This window comes from Molothrus aeneus, chromosome 4 (genome assembly GCF_037042795.1).
Source record: "Molothrus aeneus isolate 106 chromosome 4, BPBGC_Maene_1.0, whole genome shotgun sequence".
Lineage (NCBI taxonomy): Eukaryota > Metazoa > Chordata > Aves > Passeriformes > Icteridae > Molothrus > Molothrus aeneus.
This window is the reverse complement of record NC_089649.1, coordinates 15,716,962-15,735,943: the sequence shown is the minus strand read 5'-3', so window position 1 is coordinate 15,735,943 and position 18,982 is coordinate 15,716,962. Positions and strand designations below refer to the sequence as shown.

Genomic DNA, 18,982 nt, shown 5'->3' with positions numbered 1-18,982 from the left:
AAACACTGGTTTTTCTGCATGTGTGATGCCCTTTATTCACAACCCTGCTGAAGCACCCACCTCTATGCAGAGGTAGTGGCTCACGCTCCCAGCTAAGGAACACAAAGGAACCTACCCTGTGTAATTTGTCCTTACACAAACACACCCTGCACTCTGATCTTTGAGACAAAAAGTGTGTCAACTGTTCTGTCTACAAAATAAGACCCAGCATATGGGAGCAGCACTCATTTCCGTGCAGAGCAAGCACTTATTCATGGATGCAACAGTGGAAGTGGCAGTTGGCCTCATGAGCATGCACTGCATGGGAATTAGTTGGTTTCATAATATGGTGTGGGAGAAAGTGACTTACAAAAGTCTTCTCATGCCTTTCCTATTACCACTTCTAAAGCTTTAAAGCTGTCAGCTCTTCTCCCACTTTAGTTGGTGGCATTCTCAGCTCCCCAGGGAATGGGCCAGACATACCTATTTGGAGTTTCACCTGCCAAGCTGAGAGAAATCAGTTTCAAAGTGAAAGTACAAGTGTTGGGGGTCATTTATACACTACCACTGGAATCTTGAAGACAAACAAAGCAGAGCTCCACAACAGATGTGAAATGAGAGCGTGAGCTGCGTTTGTGCTTTCAGGCATTGCAGTGACAGAGGGAGAAGGAAAAGCTCTCTCTACCATAAGTGAGGAGAAGACCTCTCATTGCATGGTTTGCAATAAACACCTAAGGACAAGCAGAAATGTGCCAGAACAGCAAAAGAGTAAAGGCCAAAATGCCTGTGTTTTTCTTGTTTCTGCTAAGACCAGGGTGGACAGGGAAAGATTTAAAAGTGCCATTCAGAAACAGCTAATCCTTTAAAACAAATTAGACCTACTCTGCTCCCACATTCAGTGAAGGAAAAAATGCTGCCTGCCCTGGTTAACATATCTGTTTGCATCATCAGCTCAGGCACATACCCCATCACACCCTGGCTTTGTAAAACCCAATACTCCTTATTTTCACACAGATTTGTTTTTACACAGCTCTACGTTATCTGGAGCTGGTACAAACACCAAACAGAATAAAATATCAACAGTCTCAAACTCAGCCAGCTGGAATCTGATACACAGCAGGCACACCTGGACACCCATGGAGCAGGGGTGCACACAAGACCAGCAGGTACTTCAGGCTTACCAAGGACGGGCTCCCAGGGGACTGCCAAAAGGAACCTTTCCCCATTCCTCTCCCAGGATGACTGGAAAGCAGTCTGCCCCAAAGCTGACAGACAGAACAGTGCACAGCTGAGAAACAGCCCCACAGTACCATCTTCTACTATCTACCTGTTCACTTCAACCTGCACACTTAGACATGGATATCTGGACTAGGGGGAAAAGGAATTTATGGCTGGGGAGAAGCTGCAGGAGTCCTTGAAGTCAAGGTGGCCAAAGTATTTTTGCTGGTGTACTCGGGCAAAGAAAGCTGCAGAATGCAAAAGCTGGCTCATGAGGCTATGCTAATATGAGTAGTAACTTGGAATTGGGAAAATGTGAGCCAAAAGGTCAAGGGAGCTAGGAACCTCAAACTAAGTTTTTCTAAAAAAGAAAATAACATAAAAAATTGAGAGGGTAGTAGCAGAGGAAAAGTGAACTGACTCAGCTGTGTGCACAGCCAGGTCAAGACAGACTGCATAAGGATGCTTGGTACAGTGAGTAAAAGAAAGGAACAATCCTCATTTTTTGGGGGGGTGATGGCAAGCCCCTTTAGGACTTAAATATTTAAAAAGGCTTTGTGCTTATCTTCTTAGTGTCATGGCAAGCTGGCAGAAATATGCAAGAGAGCATATATAACACTATTCTCTCTGGGGAGAGAAGGGGAAACTTGCATATTTGTGCTGTTAAACACAACCAGCTTCTCCAGCCTTTCTTCTGTAGTATCACAGTTGTGCCCTAAGTTCATACACACTTTCAAACAGAAAGCACAGCAGTGTGTTATGACTTATATGTGCAGTTGCTTTCTACAAATACAAGAGTAACTGTCCTGAACATAAGCTCATTTATTAGTCCAAGCTCAGTTTCATAGCACATTTGGCTGGAAAAGACCAATGTCATTTAATCTATGTTCTGCTCCAAGGCAGGATGAACTCCAGCTATTTAATTCCCATCTGAGGCTTGTCTACAATGATAGGAGATTGAAGACATCAATAGGCAACATATTCCAAAGCTGAACTGTTTTACACTAGACAGGTTTCCCAGATTGTTAGCTTAAATCATCATCACTGTAACAAAGTCCTTCCCTTTACAAAGTCCACTGTGACAGAGTTACTTTCTTCCTTTGCATCAACCTTTTATGCATTTGAAGATCACTGCAGTATTTCAGTTATCTTCCCTCAACAATCCCAACTGCCTCAATCTACCTCTGGGGTCACGTTTTTGAGGTCTGTGATCATTCATGGCACTCTCTTCTCATTTCTTTCCCATTAGTCCACATAATTTTTGAGTCGTGGAGCCCAAAACATTGTGCAAATATCAAAAGCCAGAACACTCTCAAGCCACACAACTTTTGCTGCTTCCCTGCAACCCACAGGATCCTGTGTAAAAGGAAGGTAGGTTAGTTTAGTATGCTATGATTTGACAAAGCTACGGCACTGTTACTCATTTCCTTGTTCTTCCTACACTTTTAAAATAATTTATTTAATGACTTGGTTCAGTACTGTTCTACAAAATGAAGTTAAAACTCATTGATCTATAATTTCTTGTCCCCTCCTCATTTCCACTGTAAAAAGAAAAATTTTTTTTGGCTTTTCCTTGTCTTCCAGGAACTCCTCCAATTCCCATAGACTTTCAAAGGCACTTGCTAAGAGTTCTGCAGCACAGGCCTGGCTGAAGCAAAGAACTCTGAGGTGAGTTTTGCTCTATCAAACCAACCTGGAAAACATCTAAATCCCAACTTGTTCTTCCCCTGTTTCAGGCTGAGCTCTTACCTTTGTCACTGACACTATCTGTGTACCTCTTTCACAGATACACTCTTGAAAAGAGTCACATATTCAGTCATATATGCTTTACCAAACATCTGTTTTTATAATCTGAAAACAATCCAGTTGTATCCTGACTGAACATAATGGATGAAGCAGCAGCAAGTGGCTGTAAGCATTTCTGATTTAACAGAATTTTCTGAATATCCATCAGAACATTCTATTATCACTATGGGGTCATAAGTGACAAATATCTCTATGATGTTTTGATAAATGAATGCCAAGAAATAAAGCTATCCAAAGTATCTGCAGACTTCACCACATACATTTTGCTCAAGCAAAAGAGTATTGTCTGTTTGTGATTTCTGACTACGCTATGTCCCTTGATTTTCCCTTTTACATCCCAGATTTTAGATGTAAGATTTTACTGTCAAACTGGGCAGGTACATCTAGCCATCTCTTCAGAAACAAACCTGAAATTTTAGCAGCATTGGATTAGGCAACAGAACAGAATGAGAACAGAAAGAAAAATACAGCTTCCCACAAATCAGGTGGTCTTACTGTACAAGCACTAAAATCTCAGCTGAGAAGATTGTGTTCTCTGCCTTGTAGGAAACAATAATTTCATCTGTGCAAGAGTATTATTCTACTATTAGTATCACACTGGTAGCAGTACTTGTCACACTAAAAACCCAAAACCATTTAAGCAGAAAAAACAGCAACTAAACCAATTTTTTTGACAACACAGCAAGGCATGAATGTTACTGTTGTTTGGCTCACAAGCTTATCTCCTGACTTACCCAGGGTGAGGGATTTGTGTGTGGAACAGAAAACGATAGCCACTGTGTCTGCTGGTGTGAAAGTAGAGTTATTCCTACAAAACAAAAGAGTTTTAATAACCTCTGATAGCAAAAACCTTCTTAAAACAGCATCTATCAAAATTATTACTTTGAGGATCCATATACACGTTCCCATCACTTTGATCAGTCTGGTGACAGAAATAATTCCACCCATAAATGAACAGTAGTGCTTGATTTTTTTTTTTTTTAGCAGAATTGTTTCTCTGTTGTGGCAAGCTCTCTAATGAATACACTCCCATGTTAAGAATAGACATTTTGAAGACATGGTGTGTAGGACACAACTTTATTCCAGCCAAGTTTATTTTGTCAAACATGCAAAAATATCACAGCAGGAGGCACTTGCCTCCACAAAATAAGAGAAAATTACCTATTATTTCTTTTTCTAGTATGGAACAGTAACAAAATGCTCAGTTTGGACAATATATTGAGTCCACACTATAAGGACTTAGCTTCCACTTCAGAGATAAACTACATCTAAGGGTTTAAACACTGGGACTAAGGCCAGGAGGGGTGCAAAAAAGGTATCTAGATATAGAGAGAGAGATGACTGGCCAATGGATCACTCTTTGCTCCAAATTAGGAGTAATTCTATGAGATTCTAAATATTTACCATACTGAGCTGGTTACTGCTTAAGGTATTTTAGATTCCACAGCTGGGGCACATCTTCCCCCCAGGTTAGGTCTAGCAGTTCAGAAGTTATTTAAAAATGCCTTTTAAGGCTAGGATATGATCTTGTCACAGAGAAATTTTCTTGTGGCACTAAAAAAAAGCCAAAGTAGCTCTAAGACACTCTACCCTTCTTTGTGATTCTCCCTTATGGATATTGTTTAATTTATATAAAGCATATGCTTGGAGTCTGCTGCACTGTGGCACTCCCCTTTCAGCAGAGTGCTGCTAAACAAATATTCCAGTAAGCCCAAGTGAGAGGACAAATGTGGCTACTCCAACCAGCACCAGTGATGCCCTGAGCCACTGGCTAACACCATTCTTACAGTACTAGTTTTTGAGAAGGGAGTATACAACTGCCCTTCCTAGTTGAGACTTTAAAAAAGGAAAGAAAAAAAAAAAAAGCTCTACCAAACATTAGTTCAGGACAGCTGTCTTTTAAGAATCACCATATAAATGTAGCAAATTTGACATATATAGAGAGGAGTGAATTGCCAGCACAGCAAATGTATCTTGAGATGTAAAAAGTCAAACTGAGTTCTCTCTCTCATATGTCATCAGCATGTCTGCAGGGCAAATTATACCTTCAGTGACATCTGTGCTAATCCATTTTTTTCAGTGGATAAGGTATAGCAGTGATTGATTGAGATTTAACAACTTGTAATTAACACACAAGAAAGGACAGAATTCAGGTCCTGCTCTCTTAGCCTATGAAACTCTAACAGAGCAAATGCAGTAAGGACAATAGGAAATACCAAAATGAGGTCACCCCTATTCAGAAACCTGCCTTTGTACATTTGCATAAACTTTGTCACCCAAACCAAAGATATTGCACAAAAGAAATATTCAAATGTTGGGATTCAGCACATTCATTTACCTTGTGGAGAAGAGGAAAGTCAAAAACATGAAGCTCATCTGAACAGAAAATACTGAAAGAGAAACAAGCTAAATTAGACCACAATTATAAATACTGTGTCCATGCCTTTTGTTTCCATACTGCAGGGCAGAAATGAGACTGGACCAAGTCTATCCAGAGAAACCCACTGCCAGGCAACCTTGAAAGACTGCCTGGAAGAACAACACAGATCACTAAATCCAGGGAAGCCAGAATTAATATTATGGCTGCACAAGTTCTTCCTGGGGTAGATCCTCTGAATCAAGAATTTCTTGACACGATGAGTGGCAGGAAATAGTGCATATGCTGCACATCTCTTTGCACAAGTTTTGCTTATTGGGTTGACAACATAAAATCTGTCAGACATGCTCTGGTTGCTGGGCATTTAGACTTACTATTTTACAGGAGAAAGTGTGTAAGGATGATCCAAATAAATATTCCCAGCCCTGGGTATATTAATCATGATCATTCATGGGGAGAGGAAGAGAAGATCATCATAGAGGTTTGAATTCTCTCTGAGACAAAGGCTTATTCCTGGCTGGGCAGTGTGTGTCAGACATTTCCTTCAAGCTCAGCCAGCTCTCTAAGTGCAGGTGGTTGTGAGCATCCCAAGGGGAGCCCTTCTCTCTGCCAGTTCTGCTGACACCCTCAGGGGCTCTGGGGGGCACAGAGCCCACCCTGGGACTGCAGAGATACAAGGAACAGCCAGTGGCTTCCATGAGTAGCATCAGCCCAGAGCATGGAGAATCCCCACAAGGCTGAAGGAGAGACCCTGTGACGTGCACAGGTCTTTTCTGAGTTTGTGGGTTCTGGGGGAAAGGCTTTTACTTGCAGCACAATCGGGGGTGGGTCCTCTCCCTACTCGTTGCAAAATTTGTGAATGCAGTAATGCTGACATGCCCCATAGGGCAGTGCAAGTCAAGACAGTGTGTTTGATTTCCACCCCAGTTTATAACTGGGAAACATGGCAGGGATATTAGCTATTACCAGTGACATTTTCTATTCTCCTACATACATTTCCTAGAATGCATAAATGTCACCTCAGCATGCACTTAATTCCTCCTTCATGAACTAAAGGAGCAATCCATTGTTCCTGAATTATAATTTTTCTCCAATGAAATACATTAATTTAATATGCACAGAAAAAACCAATCCCTCATTACACATAATTCTGTAAAGCAATAAGCATGTGTTGCTACCAATTATTCCTCGTGAATATTTTGCTGTGGCTAGAATATTAGCATAAAAATTACATAAAAACATTAATCAGCAGAATAACAAACTCAGTTTCTCCTCAAACTCCTCATGCTAATTTCACTTCCTGGTGTAACACAATACACACATCCAGCTGACACATCCAATGGCGATACAGAAACTTCTAGAATACAATGTGCATACCTATCTCCAAAACTTCCTTGGTTCTTGGTTTTGTAAATATTCCAGAAAAAAATCCCTAACCAATTGTTTAATATGTTCCAAGTAGGTCCAATGCCTATGTCAATGTTCTTACTAAGAAATTCCAGTTATGCACACTGGCAATGAACACATAGCAAATGGTACATTTCATTCCACATGGCACAAGTACAGAGTTGTCTTGAAGAGAAATAAAGGCCAAGCAAGGCAGCAGAAGAAAACACTACAGATCAACTGTTCTAGAAAGAACATGTCTTCTTGAAATAAAAAAGAAACTTTTTTTTTTTTCCAAAGTAGTGGTCAGCAGAGTACCATAAAATTACTTCATTCTGCGTTTCTCTGCACATTGAGTTGAAAATCTCTGTACCATTCTTTTTTGCTGACAATTTTGCACTGATTTAAGTGCAAGGTCCTTCTTGGGTGCCAGTGCAAAGAAGCATTTATTCCATTTTGAAAAAAGCTCCATAGCATTGCTTCCTACATCTTTGCTTTCAGAATAAAACATTTATATTGTACCATTTATAATTCCATGTATTATTTTACACAGGTACAGCGTTTAGTATAGTTTCATAATCCATATACATAGTTTCATAATTCCAAAAAAAGCCACAATTAGGACAGAATTAGGATCTGATGCACAAAGGGCAGGGGCAAATTTCCTACTGGTTTTAGTAGAGGTCAGATTTCTAGAAGATACATTATTTTTATCAGACAGAAGCATATACAGACACACAACTCAAAGTAGGTGATAGTCTGATCTCTTGAAATCTAACAGTTTTAGAGTATGAGATGTGATTTATACTGAAGCACACTGTAGTTACCTCTCCTCCATGCAAATTGGAACTCCTGTCTGTGGACAGTCTGAGGCAAATGGGAATTCCCTGCTGGGAGAGGAGACAGTGCCTGTACAGCACTGCCTTTCCCTGGGAGGGAGGGAGGGATCTGCAATCGTGTTTCCAGCTGATGGCAAGGATACCAGCAGCCTATTCTCACGTGGATGTTATTTAAGGCTGAATGACTTGAGTGCTTCTAAAAGAAGCTCAAAGAAATGTGCTCATCCACAGAAACAGATCAACACATTCTAACTCCCAACTAGTTTCTAGGTTTATAATATGCTAAGGAAGAGCAGTTTAAAAATTATAACAGTGCTTCTGAGTAACAGCTCAGCCCCAAATCTTTTGTTGCTGTTTGGAATGAGACATCTGTGTATTTTATGGCTGTTCAATAGCAAAGAAGCCAAAACTAGAAAGCCAATAAATGCTTGTAAAGTACTACTATGCCCTTTCAGAAAGGAAGGGCCACGGAGCAACCTCAGGCCCACCTAAATAGCAAGGTTCATTCCTCTCTAAATGCTTACTTGGGCCCCTAAATGCATCCAGTTCCTAAGAAGTTTGACAATCTGGTTTCCTAGATGCTTTAGAAGCTCTAACACCATGCCAGTACCCCCACAGCTCCCCCACTACATGTAGGTCATTACAGACCTGAAACACACACTAAAAAAAAGAGTAATTAGGGCTGAACTTACTTATGAACACGATTATAATCAAGCTGAATTTATCCAGGTCAATATTTGGATTGGCAAAAGTATCACAGAACGTTGTGTAGATGATCATCAGGAGCACACAGCTGCTGATAGCACCAAATGGAGGCTTCTTCCTTTCAAGCCAGTCCTTGATGTATCTTCGGACAATCTGAAACACAGAAACCAACAGGTTGTCTCTTTTCAGAGATGCAGGGAGCCAAGTTGGGCATCACAAAGTGAATCTGACAGCGGAAAGACACAAAGAGAAGAGAGTAATTTGGATGACGGCCACAGTGGATTTCAAAGCTTCCCTGCCACACAACTCTTCTTCTGGGGAATTTAACATTTGTAGTGCAACTTCCACTGGGCGTCCATAATGAGAGTATATTTTCAAGTGCATTCAAATCCATCCTTAATCATGCCAAATGTTCTTTGCTAGCTGTCACTGAGACGTGCCCATTAAGCCTCCCCAAAGTTTATCTCCTCTGCTGATACTAATGGATGTATGTAATTATCACAGTCCCCTTTGCATCAACAGACAATTCCAAGTGCAACTTTGGGAATCTTAAAAATCTGACATCTTCAGGAATTTCATGACGGTAGATAATCGAAAGTGATCCATGGAACATTTTAATATTTAAATAGCTAGCGATGCACCAGAAGTTTTTAATTAAATTATAACTCAAGCTTGAAAAGCAAAAGTGCATGTGTTGTGGGAGTTTAAATAATTCAAACTCTGAATATCTGGAGTTTTTGTAAATCCAAAGACAAATGCCATTTGCACGCTTTTAGAATACCAGAATTAACACATGAAAACAAGGAAACCTACTGTACTTAGCGGAACTTTTGCACTTTCAGGAAACAGAATATGAAGCAGTTTTTCAAGAATTTTTTAGAAACAACTATAAATTTTAAAGCAACCTCAACGTTCAGATTATGCTGAATACCATAGCACTAAGCCTCACCAGATACAATGCATCTATTTTAGTCCTGCCTGGGGAGTCACTTTTAGTTTTTCTGTTTACTTTATATGGTTTGAAAAAACTTTTTAAAGCTTTTATCATACAGCTGCAACTTGTGTTAATTTTTCAGCAATCACATTATCTTGCCTAATTTCTCCTGAGGCCTCCTGATGTTCTCTGTTACCACACTCTTTTGGAAATCACAGCCCAGGATCCTGAAGCACTTCAGCCAGAGGGCTCCAAAGGTGTCTCGTGACCTTCCCCTAGTGGTGCAAACATCACCACCATTGGTTTAATGACACAGAAAATCTTAGAGGTATTCAAGATTAATATCAGGCCATCATCACCTATGTTACCATAGGACCCTTTCACACAACAAATGCCAAAGCCATGGAATCAAGCTGCTCTCAGTTTTCCTCATTGCTTTCCTGGCATGCCTGCAAGTCTCTCAGCAGGGAAGTCCTGGAGCAGCTATCCCAGCCACCACAGCAATGAGACTCCATCAGGGCACACACTAAAACTTTGGCACTTGGGCTTCATGCCAAGCTAAGCAGGTTGAAGATCAGCACTCAGCTCCCAGAACTTGTGGGCTTCCTGCTGATGAAAAATAACAGATTTGCAGGAAAATATCTAAGGGAATGCTCAACGCCCCGGTGAAAACACTGAATTTTAAAATGTCACACTTGCCAGATGTTAAAGAGAGAAAATAACAAAAAATATAAGGCCAGACTTCTGAAAGAGCCTCCACTGGAGCTCCTTCAGCCACTGGGTAGGAATAAGACACTGCACTGATGAAAGAGACAAAAGAAAGTGAAGCCATGCAGAGAGCAATATGAAAGACATATAATGGGAAGTTTAAATGAGTCTAATTCTGAACAAATTTGGGACTGTAATTATCAGAAGCAAAAAGTAAAGCCTTTCACTTCTAAAGTGAGCAAGTTTTTTTTTAATGAAGTTAAAAAAAATCCTATTATCCCTTAAATTGTCACACTGGGGAAAAAGAAAAACTACTTAAGGCCACCTATTAATTCATGGTCCTTCCAGAAGATTTATACAGAAAGTAACAAGATATTGAAAAAGAAAAGTGATGGCTCATTATACCATGGTACAATTTCTAGTAGAAGTATTTAATCCAAAAACTGCAACCCTGTGCCTGTTCAGGGTCTGATTATAACAGACATTACAATAATAACATTATACACATTTTTATCCTTGACTGACATAGAAGAGAAATAAAAAACATTTTAAAAATGAAACTGCAAGATTTTCCTCAGAATCTTCAATTGAGTGATACTTTCTTTAAATATCCACCTGCATCTAGCCTGGAATTTTTGTGAATCAATAACCATAAATACCAGTACAGTTCCTTACTGCACATTGTATTTTTTTTTTAATTACATAGTCAGACCCTGAAGAACTAAATTGTAGCTTCAGAAAATCATCTAATCAACCCAGTGTCATGCAAAATGTGCACAAAACACAGACAAAATGTATCTTTTCTAACACAGAATCCCATACATTTTGATCATCTCACAAGGTTCAACATGATCTGTAATTTCAGAGGTCAATTCAGCCTATAATCACTGATTCAAGGTAATCTAAATTCTTGTATAACTTGATGGGAGAAATATAACACAACAGAAGCTCATGTCAGCTGATTCACTTTGACTGAAAAAAAATCCATTTGTTATTCATGCCTGGCAGAGTTGCTTCAGGACAAGGATGCTTTGAAAGCCTTTTAATTCTTAACCCAATTCTATAACTTTTCAGGGTAAACAGGGAACTACAAAAGACCAAAATTGTGAATATTTGTAGTGAAATAATGACAAGTGCCACAAATACAAGAAAGAAAACACACATTCAGAGCCTGGGCTGAGATACTAAAGCTTCATTTGTCTGAAAGGCAGCGAAAGCTAACACAGTCATTTTTGAATGTTAATATAAACCACTGGTACCCAAAATAGCTGCATCCCACTGATGGAAAAGAGCAAAAAGGGCATGTACTGGGTTTTGTGGCAAGGTTTGGTAGCAGGACAGGCAACAGGGGATGGCTTCTGGGAGAAGCTGCCAGAAGCTTCCCTTATGACTGGTGGAGGCAGTGCCAGCCAGCTCCCAGATGGATCCAGCCCTGGCCAAGGCTGAGCTCAGCAGGGATGCTGGTAGTGATGCTCTGGAAAGACTTTCATGCAGATTCAAATGCCAGCCCCAAAGAGCAGGGAAAGGCTGACCCAGAGGTTGCACATGAAAGAACATGAAGGTGAATCCTTCCCTCAAACCGCAGTTTAGTGGAGAAAACAGCGGGAGAGAAGCAAAACTTTGTAGTAGGTGATATTTTATAAATAATCTGCCTGAAAAACTCACAGAAAAGTTAGACAATAAAAGAACATAAATGTGTCCAGTAGGCAGCCACCTCCTGAAGACTACATTCTGGCAACCTCCAAAGGTTTTGGAAAGGCATCAGCTCAAATTTGCTTCAAAACACAGTTTCAAGCTCAAACTTTCCTCTTGCTCAGGATTTAATTTTTAACAACAAAGAAATGTAATTACACTTGAGTTAACAGTAGTGTCCCCATTTCAATTTAGTTCTCCTACCAGAATAGTTCTATCCACAGCATTTTTCCTACAGACTGCTCTGTATCCTGCCATAACCTTCTTGTCTAAACACCAACCTTCCTAAGCAAATGGGCTCACTGCTCTAATGCTTATTTCATCTAACATCCTTGGGCAAAGAAACATGATCTGCTGTTCCAGGAAAGCAGGTAAACAGTGCTCATCTGTTATTAGAGCACACATGAAAATAGCAGAAGGTGTGTTACAGAAAAACAGTTCCCTTCCCTAATTGTACCTTCAGAACAGTCACAGAGTATGCCCAGAGAAATCTGTCACTAAAATACAGCTGGACTCTTTCTACCTGTCTGCCCAAGTGCAAGGTAAAAAATGCAATAAACAATGGAATATATTAATATTCATTATTAATTGAGCTAAACAGGGCAAGGAGCTTCCCCCCCCACCTTGTATGGAGTGGAATAATTTATGACATTAGTCATGTAGTACCTCTCCTAAAAATTATCTAGATCTGTAACTTATTTGTTTATTAAACCCAAGAATCAAAAAAACCCCAAAACAACAACAAACCTCAAACAACCCAAACCCAAAAAACCCCAAGGAAATGGACAGGAAGTCACCTTTTCTGTTTCCATTATACACAGGAGTCTCTCTTGGTATTTGCATCATTATGTAAAATAGATTTTTCCTAATTCTATCAAATATTTTGGACTGACCTCCTGTTTAACAGAATTTACAGTGGTTTTATTGCACTTCTCCTTTTTATTGTGTATTGGTATATTCTTCTAAATACCTGGGTGAAACACCTGGGGCTTTACCATCTCAACAAAGAAACACAAGTCACCTTTTCCTTGTGTTCAAACACATGAGAAAACAAGCTGAAATTGCTGGATTATTACCACACCTCAATGCAGCAGTTACCTTACTTAATTTGTCTTCTAAGGTAAGATTCCTCACTCATTCTTAATTAATATTACTACTACTTATAGCAACAGACTTATGCAATGAAGTCTAAAATACAAAATTTCCCATTGAAAATCTTTGAGTCAGGGTAGATATTTTTGACAGTCCTGTAATTTTTTCATATCTCTTCTTATATAGTGATGGTGAACCAAGAAAAACAATTGCAGGGAATATTGGGAACTAGGTCAGTGAAATCTGTAAGACATGAAAGGTGAGAAAATTGGAAAAAAAAAAGGAAAATCAACTAAGATGACAGCAGCTGTAAAAACCAGTATAAAGAATCAAATCCTGGGATAGAAGAGAGATTAATTGGGTTGTATAAAAACATAAATGAAATAAGATGCTAAGATGGACATCATTCAGATTTCTACAGAAAAACCAGTCTCCAAATATACAAGGTATGCATGCCAGTTCAAATGCACAGACCCTTTTATAAAGCAAAACTTGCACAACCTCAGCCAGACCCAGTCCTGATATTTTTAGAGGGGTTTTATCTCTGTGGAGGCATAAATTCCCACTTTTTCCTGAACATTGCTGTAAAATTTCAGATTTTGTGATGGTTCACCTGCTTTCCTAGGACATCATCAAATGTCAAATCCACCCTTATGCTACAGAGTGTACAATCTAATGTTTGTTTTCTGAAGACAGGGTGCAAAAAAAAGTTTTTGCAATCTGAGGGAAAAAAAATCATCTTCTGTAAGCATCTTGCTTTTTTCCCCTCAGCTTGCCAAACTCCCCTAAAAGCTATCTTACTCTATTATGCCAGTCAGCTTACTCCCAAGAGGTAGCTCCTGTCACATGTACACCTTTAAAGCAAGGCATAAAAACCACATGAGGCCATTTTCAAAATTAAGTTTCACAGTTTGAGGTAATTTGCAACTGTTGTTTTAAAACCTTATAAACAGGTGCAACATGATAAAAATGTGAAGGGTGTCTGCAGCATCAGTACCTTTCCTTCATATTTTGCATTCTGTGGAAAGGAGGCTCTGTTCCCTGCTGAGTCAGGTCTTAGTAGGGAGTGAAGTGTGTTCTGAAGGCTGTTTATCCACTTCTTTGGTCCTCTGCAAAAAGCTCCTGGAGAGCTCATCTCCCAGGGTACCTCTCCTCCCTGCAGCTCTCCTGGACTTTGAAGAGAATAAGGTTTCCTTCTATGTGGATTTCATTTACAAGAAGAGACAGATTTGACACTATTCCCCCCTTTTTTATATAACAGTTCTGTTAATTTTTATTTCCCTCACCTTAGTTAAATAATTCCTTCTACTTCCTATCAACTTCCACCTCCCTTCCCCTTTCCACTTCTCATTCTTTAAAAATAAATACCTTGCTAAGCTTTTTAGTTTCAATTTCACTTACAACTTGTATTGCAACATAGCACCCTTTTAGACTTGTGTTGATAAGCACAGCTCCCAAATGCTGAGAGGGCTCCTCTGGAACATTTTGGGCAACGATGCAGAAGGCACTTAAGATCCTTTACTTGTAGGACATCAAGATTTTTTTTGTGTGTGACTAGATTCAGTGAGGATTTCTGTACAACTGGTTTCATTTTATAGATTTGGGAAGAAGAACTACACAGAATCATAACATTAATTTTAGCTTTAGTTAAGGTCTGTTTAATGTGAAGTGCCCACTTTACGCTGGCAGACAAATTACCAATGGGGCAACTAGAGAATGCATGAATGATAATGTACAGACAAGCTTTTTATTATTTATTCATAGAAAACAGTGGGTTTTGGTGTGCTGCTTTGAAAAATGTTCAAACTAGTAGAATATAATGAAAGCACAGTGAAAATTCTATTTCATTAACATTTAATCATAAATCGCTCTTTAATATAAAACAAAAAATAAAAGTCTGTCATAAGCACTTAGGTGTAGGGAACAGAGAAACTCTGCAAAAAGGGGAAAGGAAACATTGTGGTGGGTTTCACTGCTCCTGTTATCTGTCACTTCAGAAGAAAAAAATAAGCAAAGAAACAACAGTCTCCAGCTAAATCTCACAACTGGTCATGAAGAAATTGCTTGGATATTTCTTAAAATCTTACATTTTGCTGGCTAAAAGTATTAGCAATATCTATGGGCAGGGAAACAATGATTGCAAAATCACAACAGCTCAAGAGCAGCAATCTAGCCCAGGACTCTGTTACCCAGATAAAAAATAATCAGAACTTCCAACTGCCAGAGCAGATTCAAAAATCTTTTCCATGAAATATCTATTACCATGTTTATTGTATAACAAGTATTCTCAAATTCCCCTTAGAGGTATACAAGAGTGATGCACAAATAACAAGCTCTTACCCACTACAGATCTTCAAGGCTTATAGGAAATTAGATCTTTATAAAATACTATAAATTATGTCCCTTTTTGAGACCTCTTGTCAGAGGGGTCTTATTTGTTACTCTACAAATACAAATGCAATATTATACTATCAATACTGATTTGAGCAACACCAGCCTGTCAATTAGCAGAACATGTCTGTAGACACTGAGGACACAGGCTGCAACATTTTTTAGGTTCAGACAACCTGCATGACTCTGACAAAGAACAGAGCAATTTTTATTGGGGACCATCTATCAGTCACTGCTATCTGTGAGACTCAGTGCCTTTCTGATAACACAGTATCTTCTTCTTCCTTTAACAGCTCTTTCTTTCCCTAAAGAATGGTCCACCACCTGAGCAGAGCCTGTACCTGCAGCCCTTTATACATTTCAATGTCAGCAGCTAGGCTAGAAGAGCATGTTTGACTCCTGTCAATAGTAGTCCTAAAAAGCTAAAAAAAGTAAAAAAAAAGCATCAATTACACTATTGTGACTTCTTTCTCCCAGCCATCATCAAAAATTCTAACAAGCCAGCCAAGCAACCAAAACTCTTGATACGTTTTGCCATAAAGCAAACAAAAACCCCCAAACAAAACAAATCTAAAAGCACCTTTTTATGTGCTTTGTTTATATCCCAGAGGCTGCTCAAACAGCCAGCTCTGCAGCCTGCTCAGGAAATGAGCATTTAGGCAACACAGGTTTTCCCAGAGGCAAGATTTTTTTTTTAAAGGAAAAGAAAGCCCTTGGAGAACGCTTCCTTTAAGCAGCCTCCTCTGTTTTACACTGATGTGGTTCGAGCATAAAGCCCCTGTTGATCACACATGAGGTTGGAAGGCTGAGGAGAGGAAATCCTCCAAGCAGGCAGGTTTCAAGCTTGAGGGCTTTTTCCCCGCCAGTCAAGCTCTTTGTCACCAGGTCATCTTACCAGACTTTCTTCCACTGACTTTTCTGCTGAACAGTATGGCTGCATGTGGTAAGGAATTGATGTTGTGGGCATGAAATGATGAATTCGAATCAATTGCTGAAGGCATCATTCAGGAATTGTGGGCCATTATCCCCTATCACATCTGGAACCCCACACCTGTGGTTCACAAACATGTTCCTGTGCCACTTGCCAGGCAACATCTCAGTGATGAGTCAGGGGTGGTCTTTGAACAAAGGGCACAACTTCCCATTGAATTGGAGCAGAAGAAGGGCAAGGAGACCTATCACTGGATCTCTTGGTATCAGTCCTTTTCTTGCTTGCTGTCTTCCCTGATTCCTGCCCATTACTTTTGGGTATCCACTTTCAGAAATGACTTTTATTCATTCCTCTCTGGGCAGGTTGGTTTACCTTTGTACAGCTCAACCTAACCAAGACAATCACTGTAAACTACTGGCATTTCTGAGCTGTAGCTTTCTTTAGCATTTCTTCTCTCTATCCTATGAACAGATATAGTCAAGTGCAATAACTTCAGAAACAAAGTCTTTATGCTTAGAGGAATGTGGGCTACTTTTGTTGATCTTTCACTTCCAGAAACTGCTTCAAAGACTTTTAAAGAAGAATCATCCTATATCTTGTTGAAGTGTATTTGTAAAAACCGAAACTATTTGTTTGTCATTGGGTTACACAAGCTTTAAGATTCTCGATTTTTTCTTTCAGTCTTTATCAGAACTCTTAAATTTCATCTCAACCAGAATCACAATTCTGATTTCAATCTCGTGACCATACAGAGCACTTAATTCATATGCCTACTGCTCCAATTATGATACTCAGCCTTATCACTTCTAACAGCTGAAAGAACACCCAACTCCACCAATTAGCTGACATATCAATTTCTTGTAACATCTTTCCAAAGTAACATTCCATTATACATACAAATGAAAGTTCTCTTGAAATTTTGCCATCACTTTGTGCAGCAATCTACCATCATCTTTGGGTTTATTACATTGCAGCACAGATGCTGATACTCCATGGCTATAGGACACTTTATTGCTAAATCTGCTGTTGGGCATTTGTTCACTAGAAATTTCCACCTAAGGCTTCCAACTAACAGCTTCCAGTGTCTGGATCTTTCAGAAGAGGATTCAAGTACTTTTGCTTGTCTGCTTTTGGTGGACACTTAATTCTGATGAGGTAAGAACACAGTACAGAGGTAGGTTAATCAGCAACCCTTTGTCCTAATTATTAAAGAAACTCTTTGGCATTTAATCCAAAGCATGAGAGCAGTTCCACAGCCTTCAGGGACACGGGGCTAATGTCCATTTTCCAGATGATATGGTTGCAGAGAGGTTACACAGATGCTGATAACTACTCTCATGCTTATCATGCTCGTCCCTTTATTAGAGTTCAATGTGTGTTTTTAATCAAAAGAAACTTCACCAGGAATTTGTTAAGTTTCAGTAGATGCCGATTTTGAAATGTGCAATTATAGTTTGACACAAGACTGATGGACTGCCCTATGTAGCACAGGCAATGAGAACATTCTTAACCTTGTCCAGGGTGCTCCTTTACAGTCTCTGCTCTCATTTGCCTGTATTTTAACCATGCCTTCCATTTCAAAGTCTGCTTAGGCTGACAAATTTCAGAAGGTTCCAGCTGAACCCAGAGTTCAGCTGGATGCTAGAATGAGCTGCAAATCCCACTCACACACCCTCTGTGCATTCCAAGTGCCTGAGAACAACAAATACTTACAAGAAGTAAGTAAAAATTAGACTTAAGGTGTTTTAGTGTCCAAGAGCAGTGACAACAGTTATGACAACTTTTGGTCTCACTATTGTGATTTCCCACCATGACATGAGAGAAAAAATAACTAATATTAACATTTGTGAACAAACAGACACTACAGAGACAAGCATCACAGAAAACCTTACACATGCAATTAGCATTTTTTACATTCAGTGGAAGTTTTCTATCATAAGCCATGGAAAATAAGGCTTTGTGTGAACATATGAACAATGAGTATAAAATTAAATGTTGGATAACTGTTCATTTCACAAATACCTTCCACCCAGTGTAACATAATACAGAAGTAATGTAAAAATACTTTGCAGTTGTGCAACTAAAACCCTTACTGTAAAGCAAAGCCATAAGCAAAATGGCTTGAGCAGCCTTAATTTGATGATTTCTTAACTTGTGACCGCTTAGCCTTTATATGTTTATTAATGTTGAGATTTTAATTCCTGTAATTATTAGTAGATACTACACAGGGAGGAAGGACTTCCTTCAGCCCCAGGCAAAGGGCATGTGACGAAAGGACTGTGTAGTATTCTCAAAGCTCATTTGTATGGGGCTGGAATTTCTCACAGCCTGGGCTGCCATTTTTCCCACTTTATGTTCACAAGCTCCCTCCTCTCTCTGCAGCAGCGTGTGTTTGTGGTAGTGAGGGACAGATGCTCAATCTCAACAAAGATCAATGTGGCTCCAGGGAGCACTGGAGCATCTTTTCCCTGATATTAGACTTCACTGTCCTGAGGCTGTTCCTATGTGGCAGCTTATCAGGTTGCCAGTCTGTCTTTAAGATAGCTCTCTTTATCTTGTTTTTTTAAATAAGAATGTATATTTAAAAGACATACCTGTCCAATAATAAGAGGGACTACAACAGTCATAAACAGCTGCGAGAATATGGATGTAAAAGGCACAGAGGAGGATGATCCAAGCTACAAAATAAAGATATACCATTAACATTGCACTTTTTCTTAGTATCTGCAAATTTCATACACAGGTATCACACATTAATATGCATTTTATTTTACACATATAAACTGGGAACTATGTGCACTGGAAGTAGCTGCACATGTTTAATAGTTAAGTCACAATAAAGCATTTGGTGTTCCACAAAACAGAGCTAAACCAATCTCTGATTATTTTATAACTTAGGGTAATATTTCCATCAATATTCATTT

At 39.3% G+C, this 18,982-nt stretch overlaps 1 protein-coding gene across 1 annotated transcript in view; it reads right to left on the bottom strand.

Moving 5' to 3' along the window:
- The window catches only part of SLC10A7 (solute carrier family 10 member 7), a 136,614-nt gene that overhangs the window by 14,480 nt on the left and 103,152 nt on the right, over nt 1-18,982 (bottom strand). The window contains exons 7-10 of the mRNA XM_066548955.1: nt 18,653-18,736; nt 8,298-8,463; nt 5,342-5,393; nt 3,738-3,811 (exon numbers count right to left, since the gene is read on the bottom strand). Of these exons, the coding sequence (XP_066405052.1) occupies nt 3,738-3,811; nt 5,342-5,393; nt 8,298-8,463; nt 18,653-18,736 (376 nt within the window). The remainder of the gene's footprint in view (nt 1-3,737; nt 3,812-5,341; nt 5,394-8,297; nt 8,464-18,652; nt 18,737-18,982) is intronic.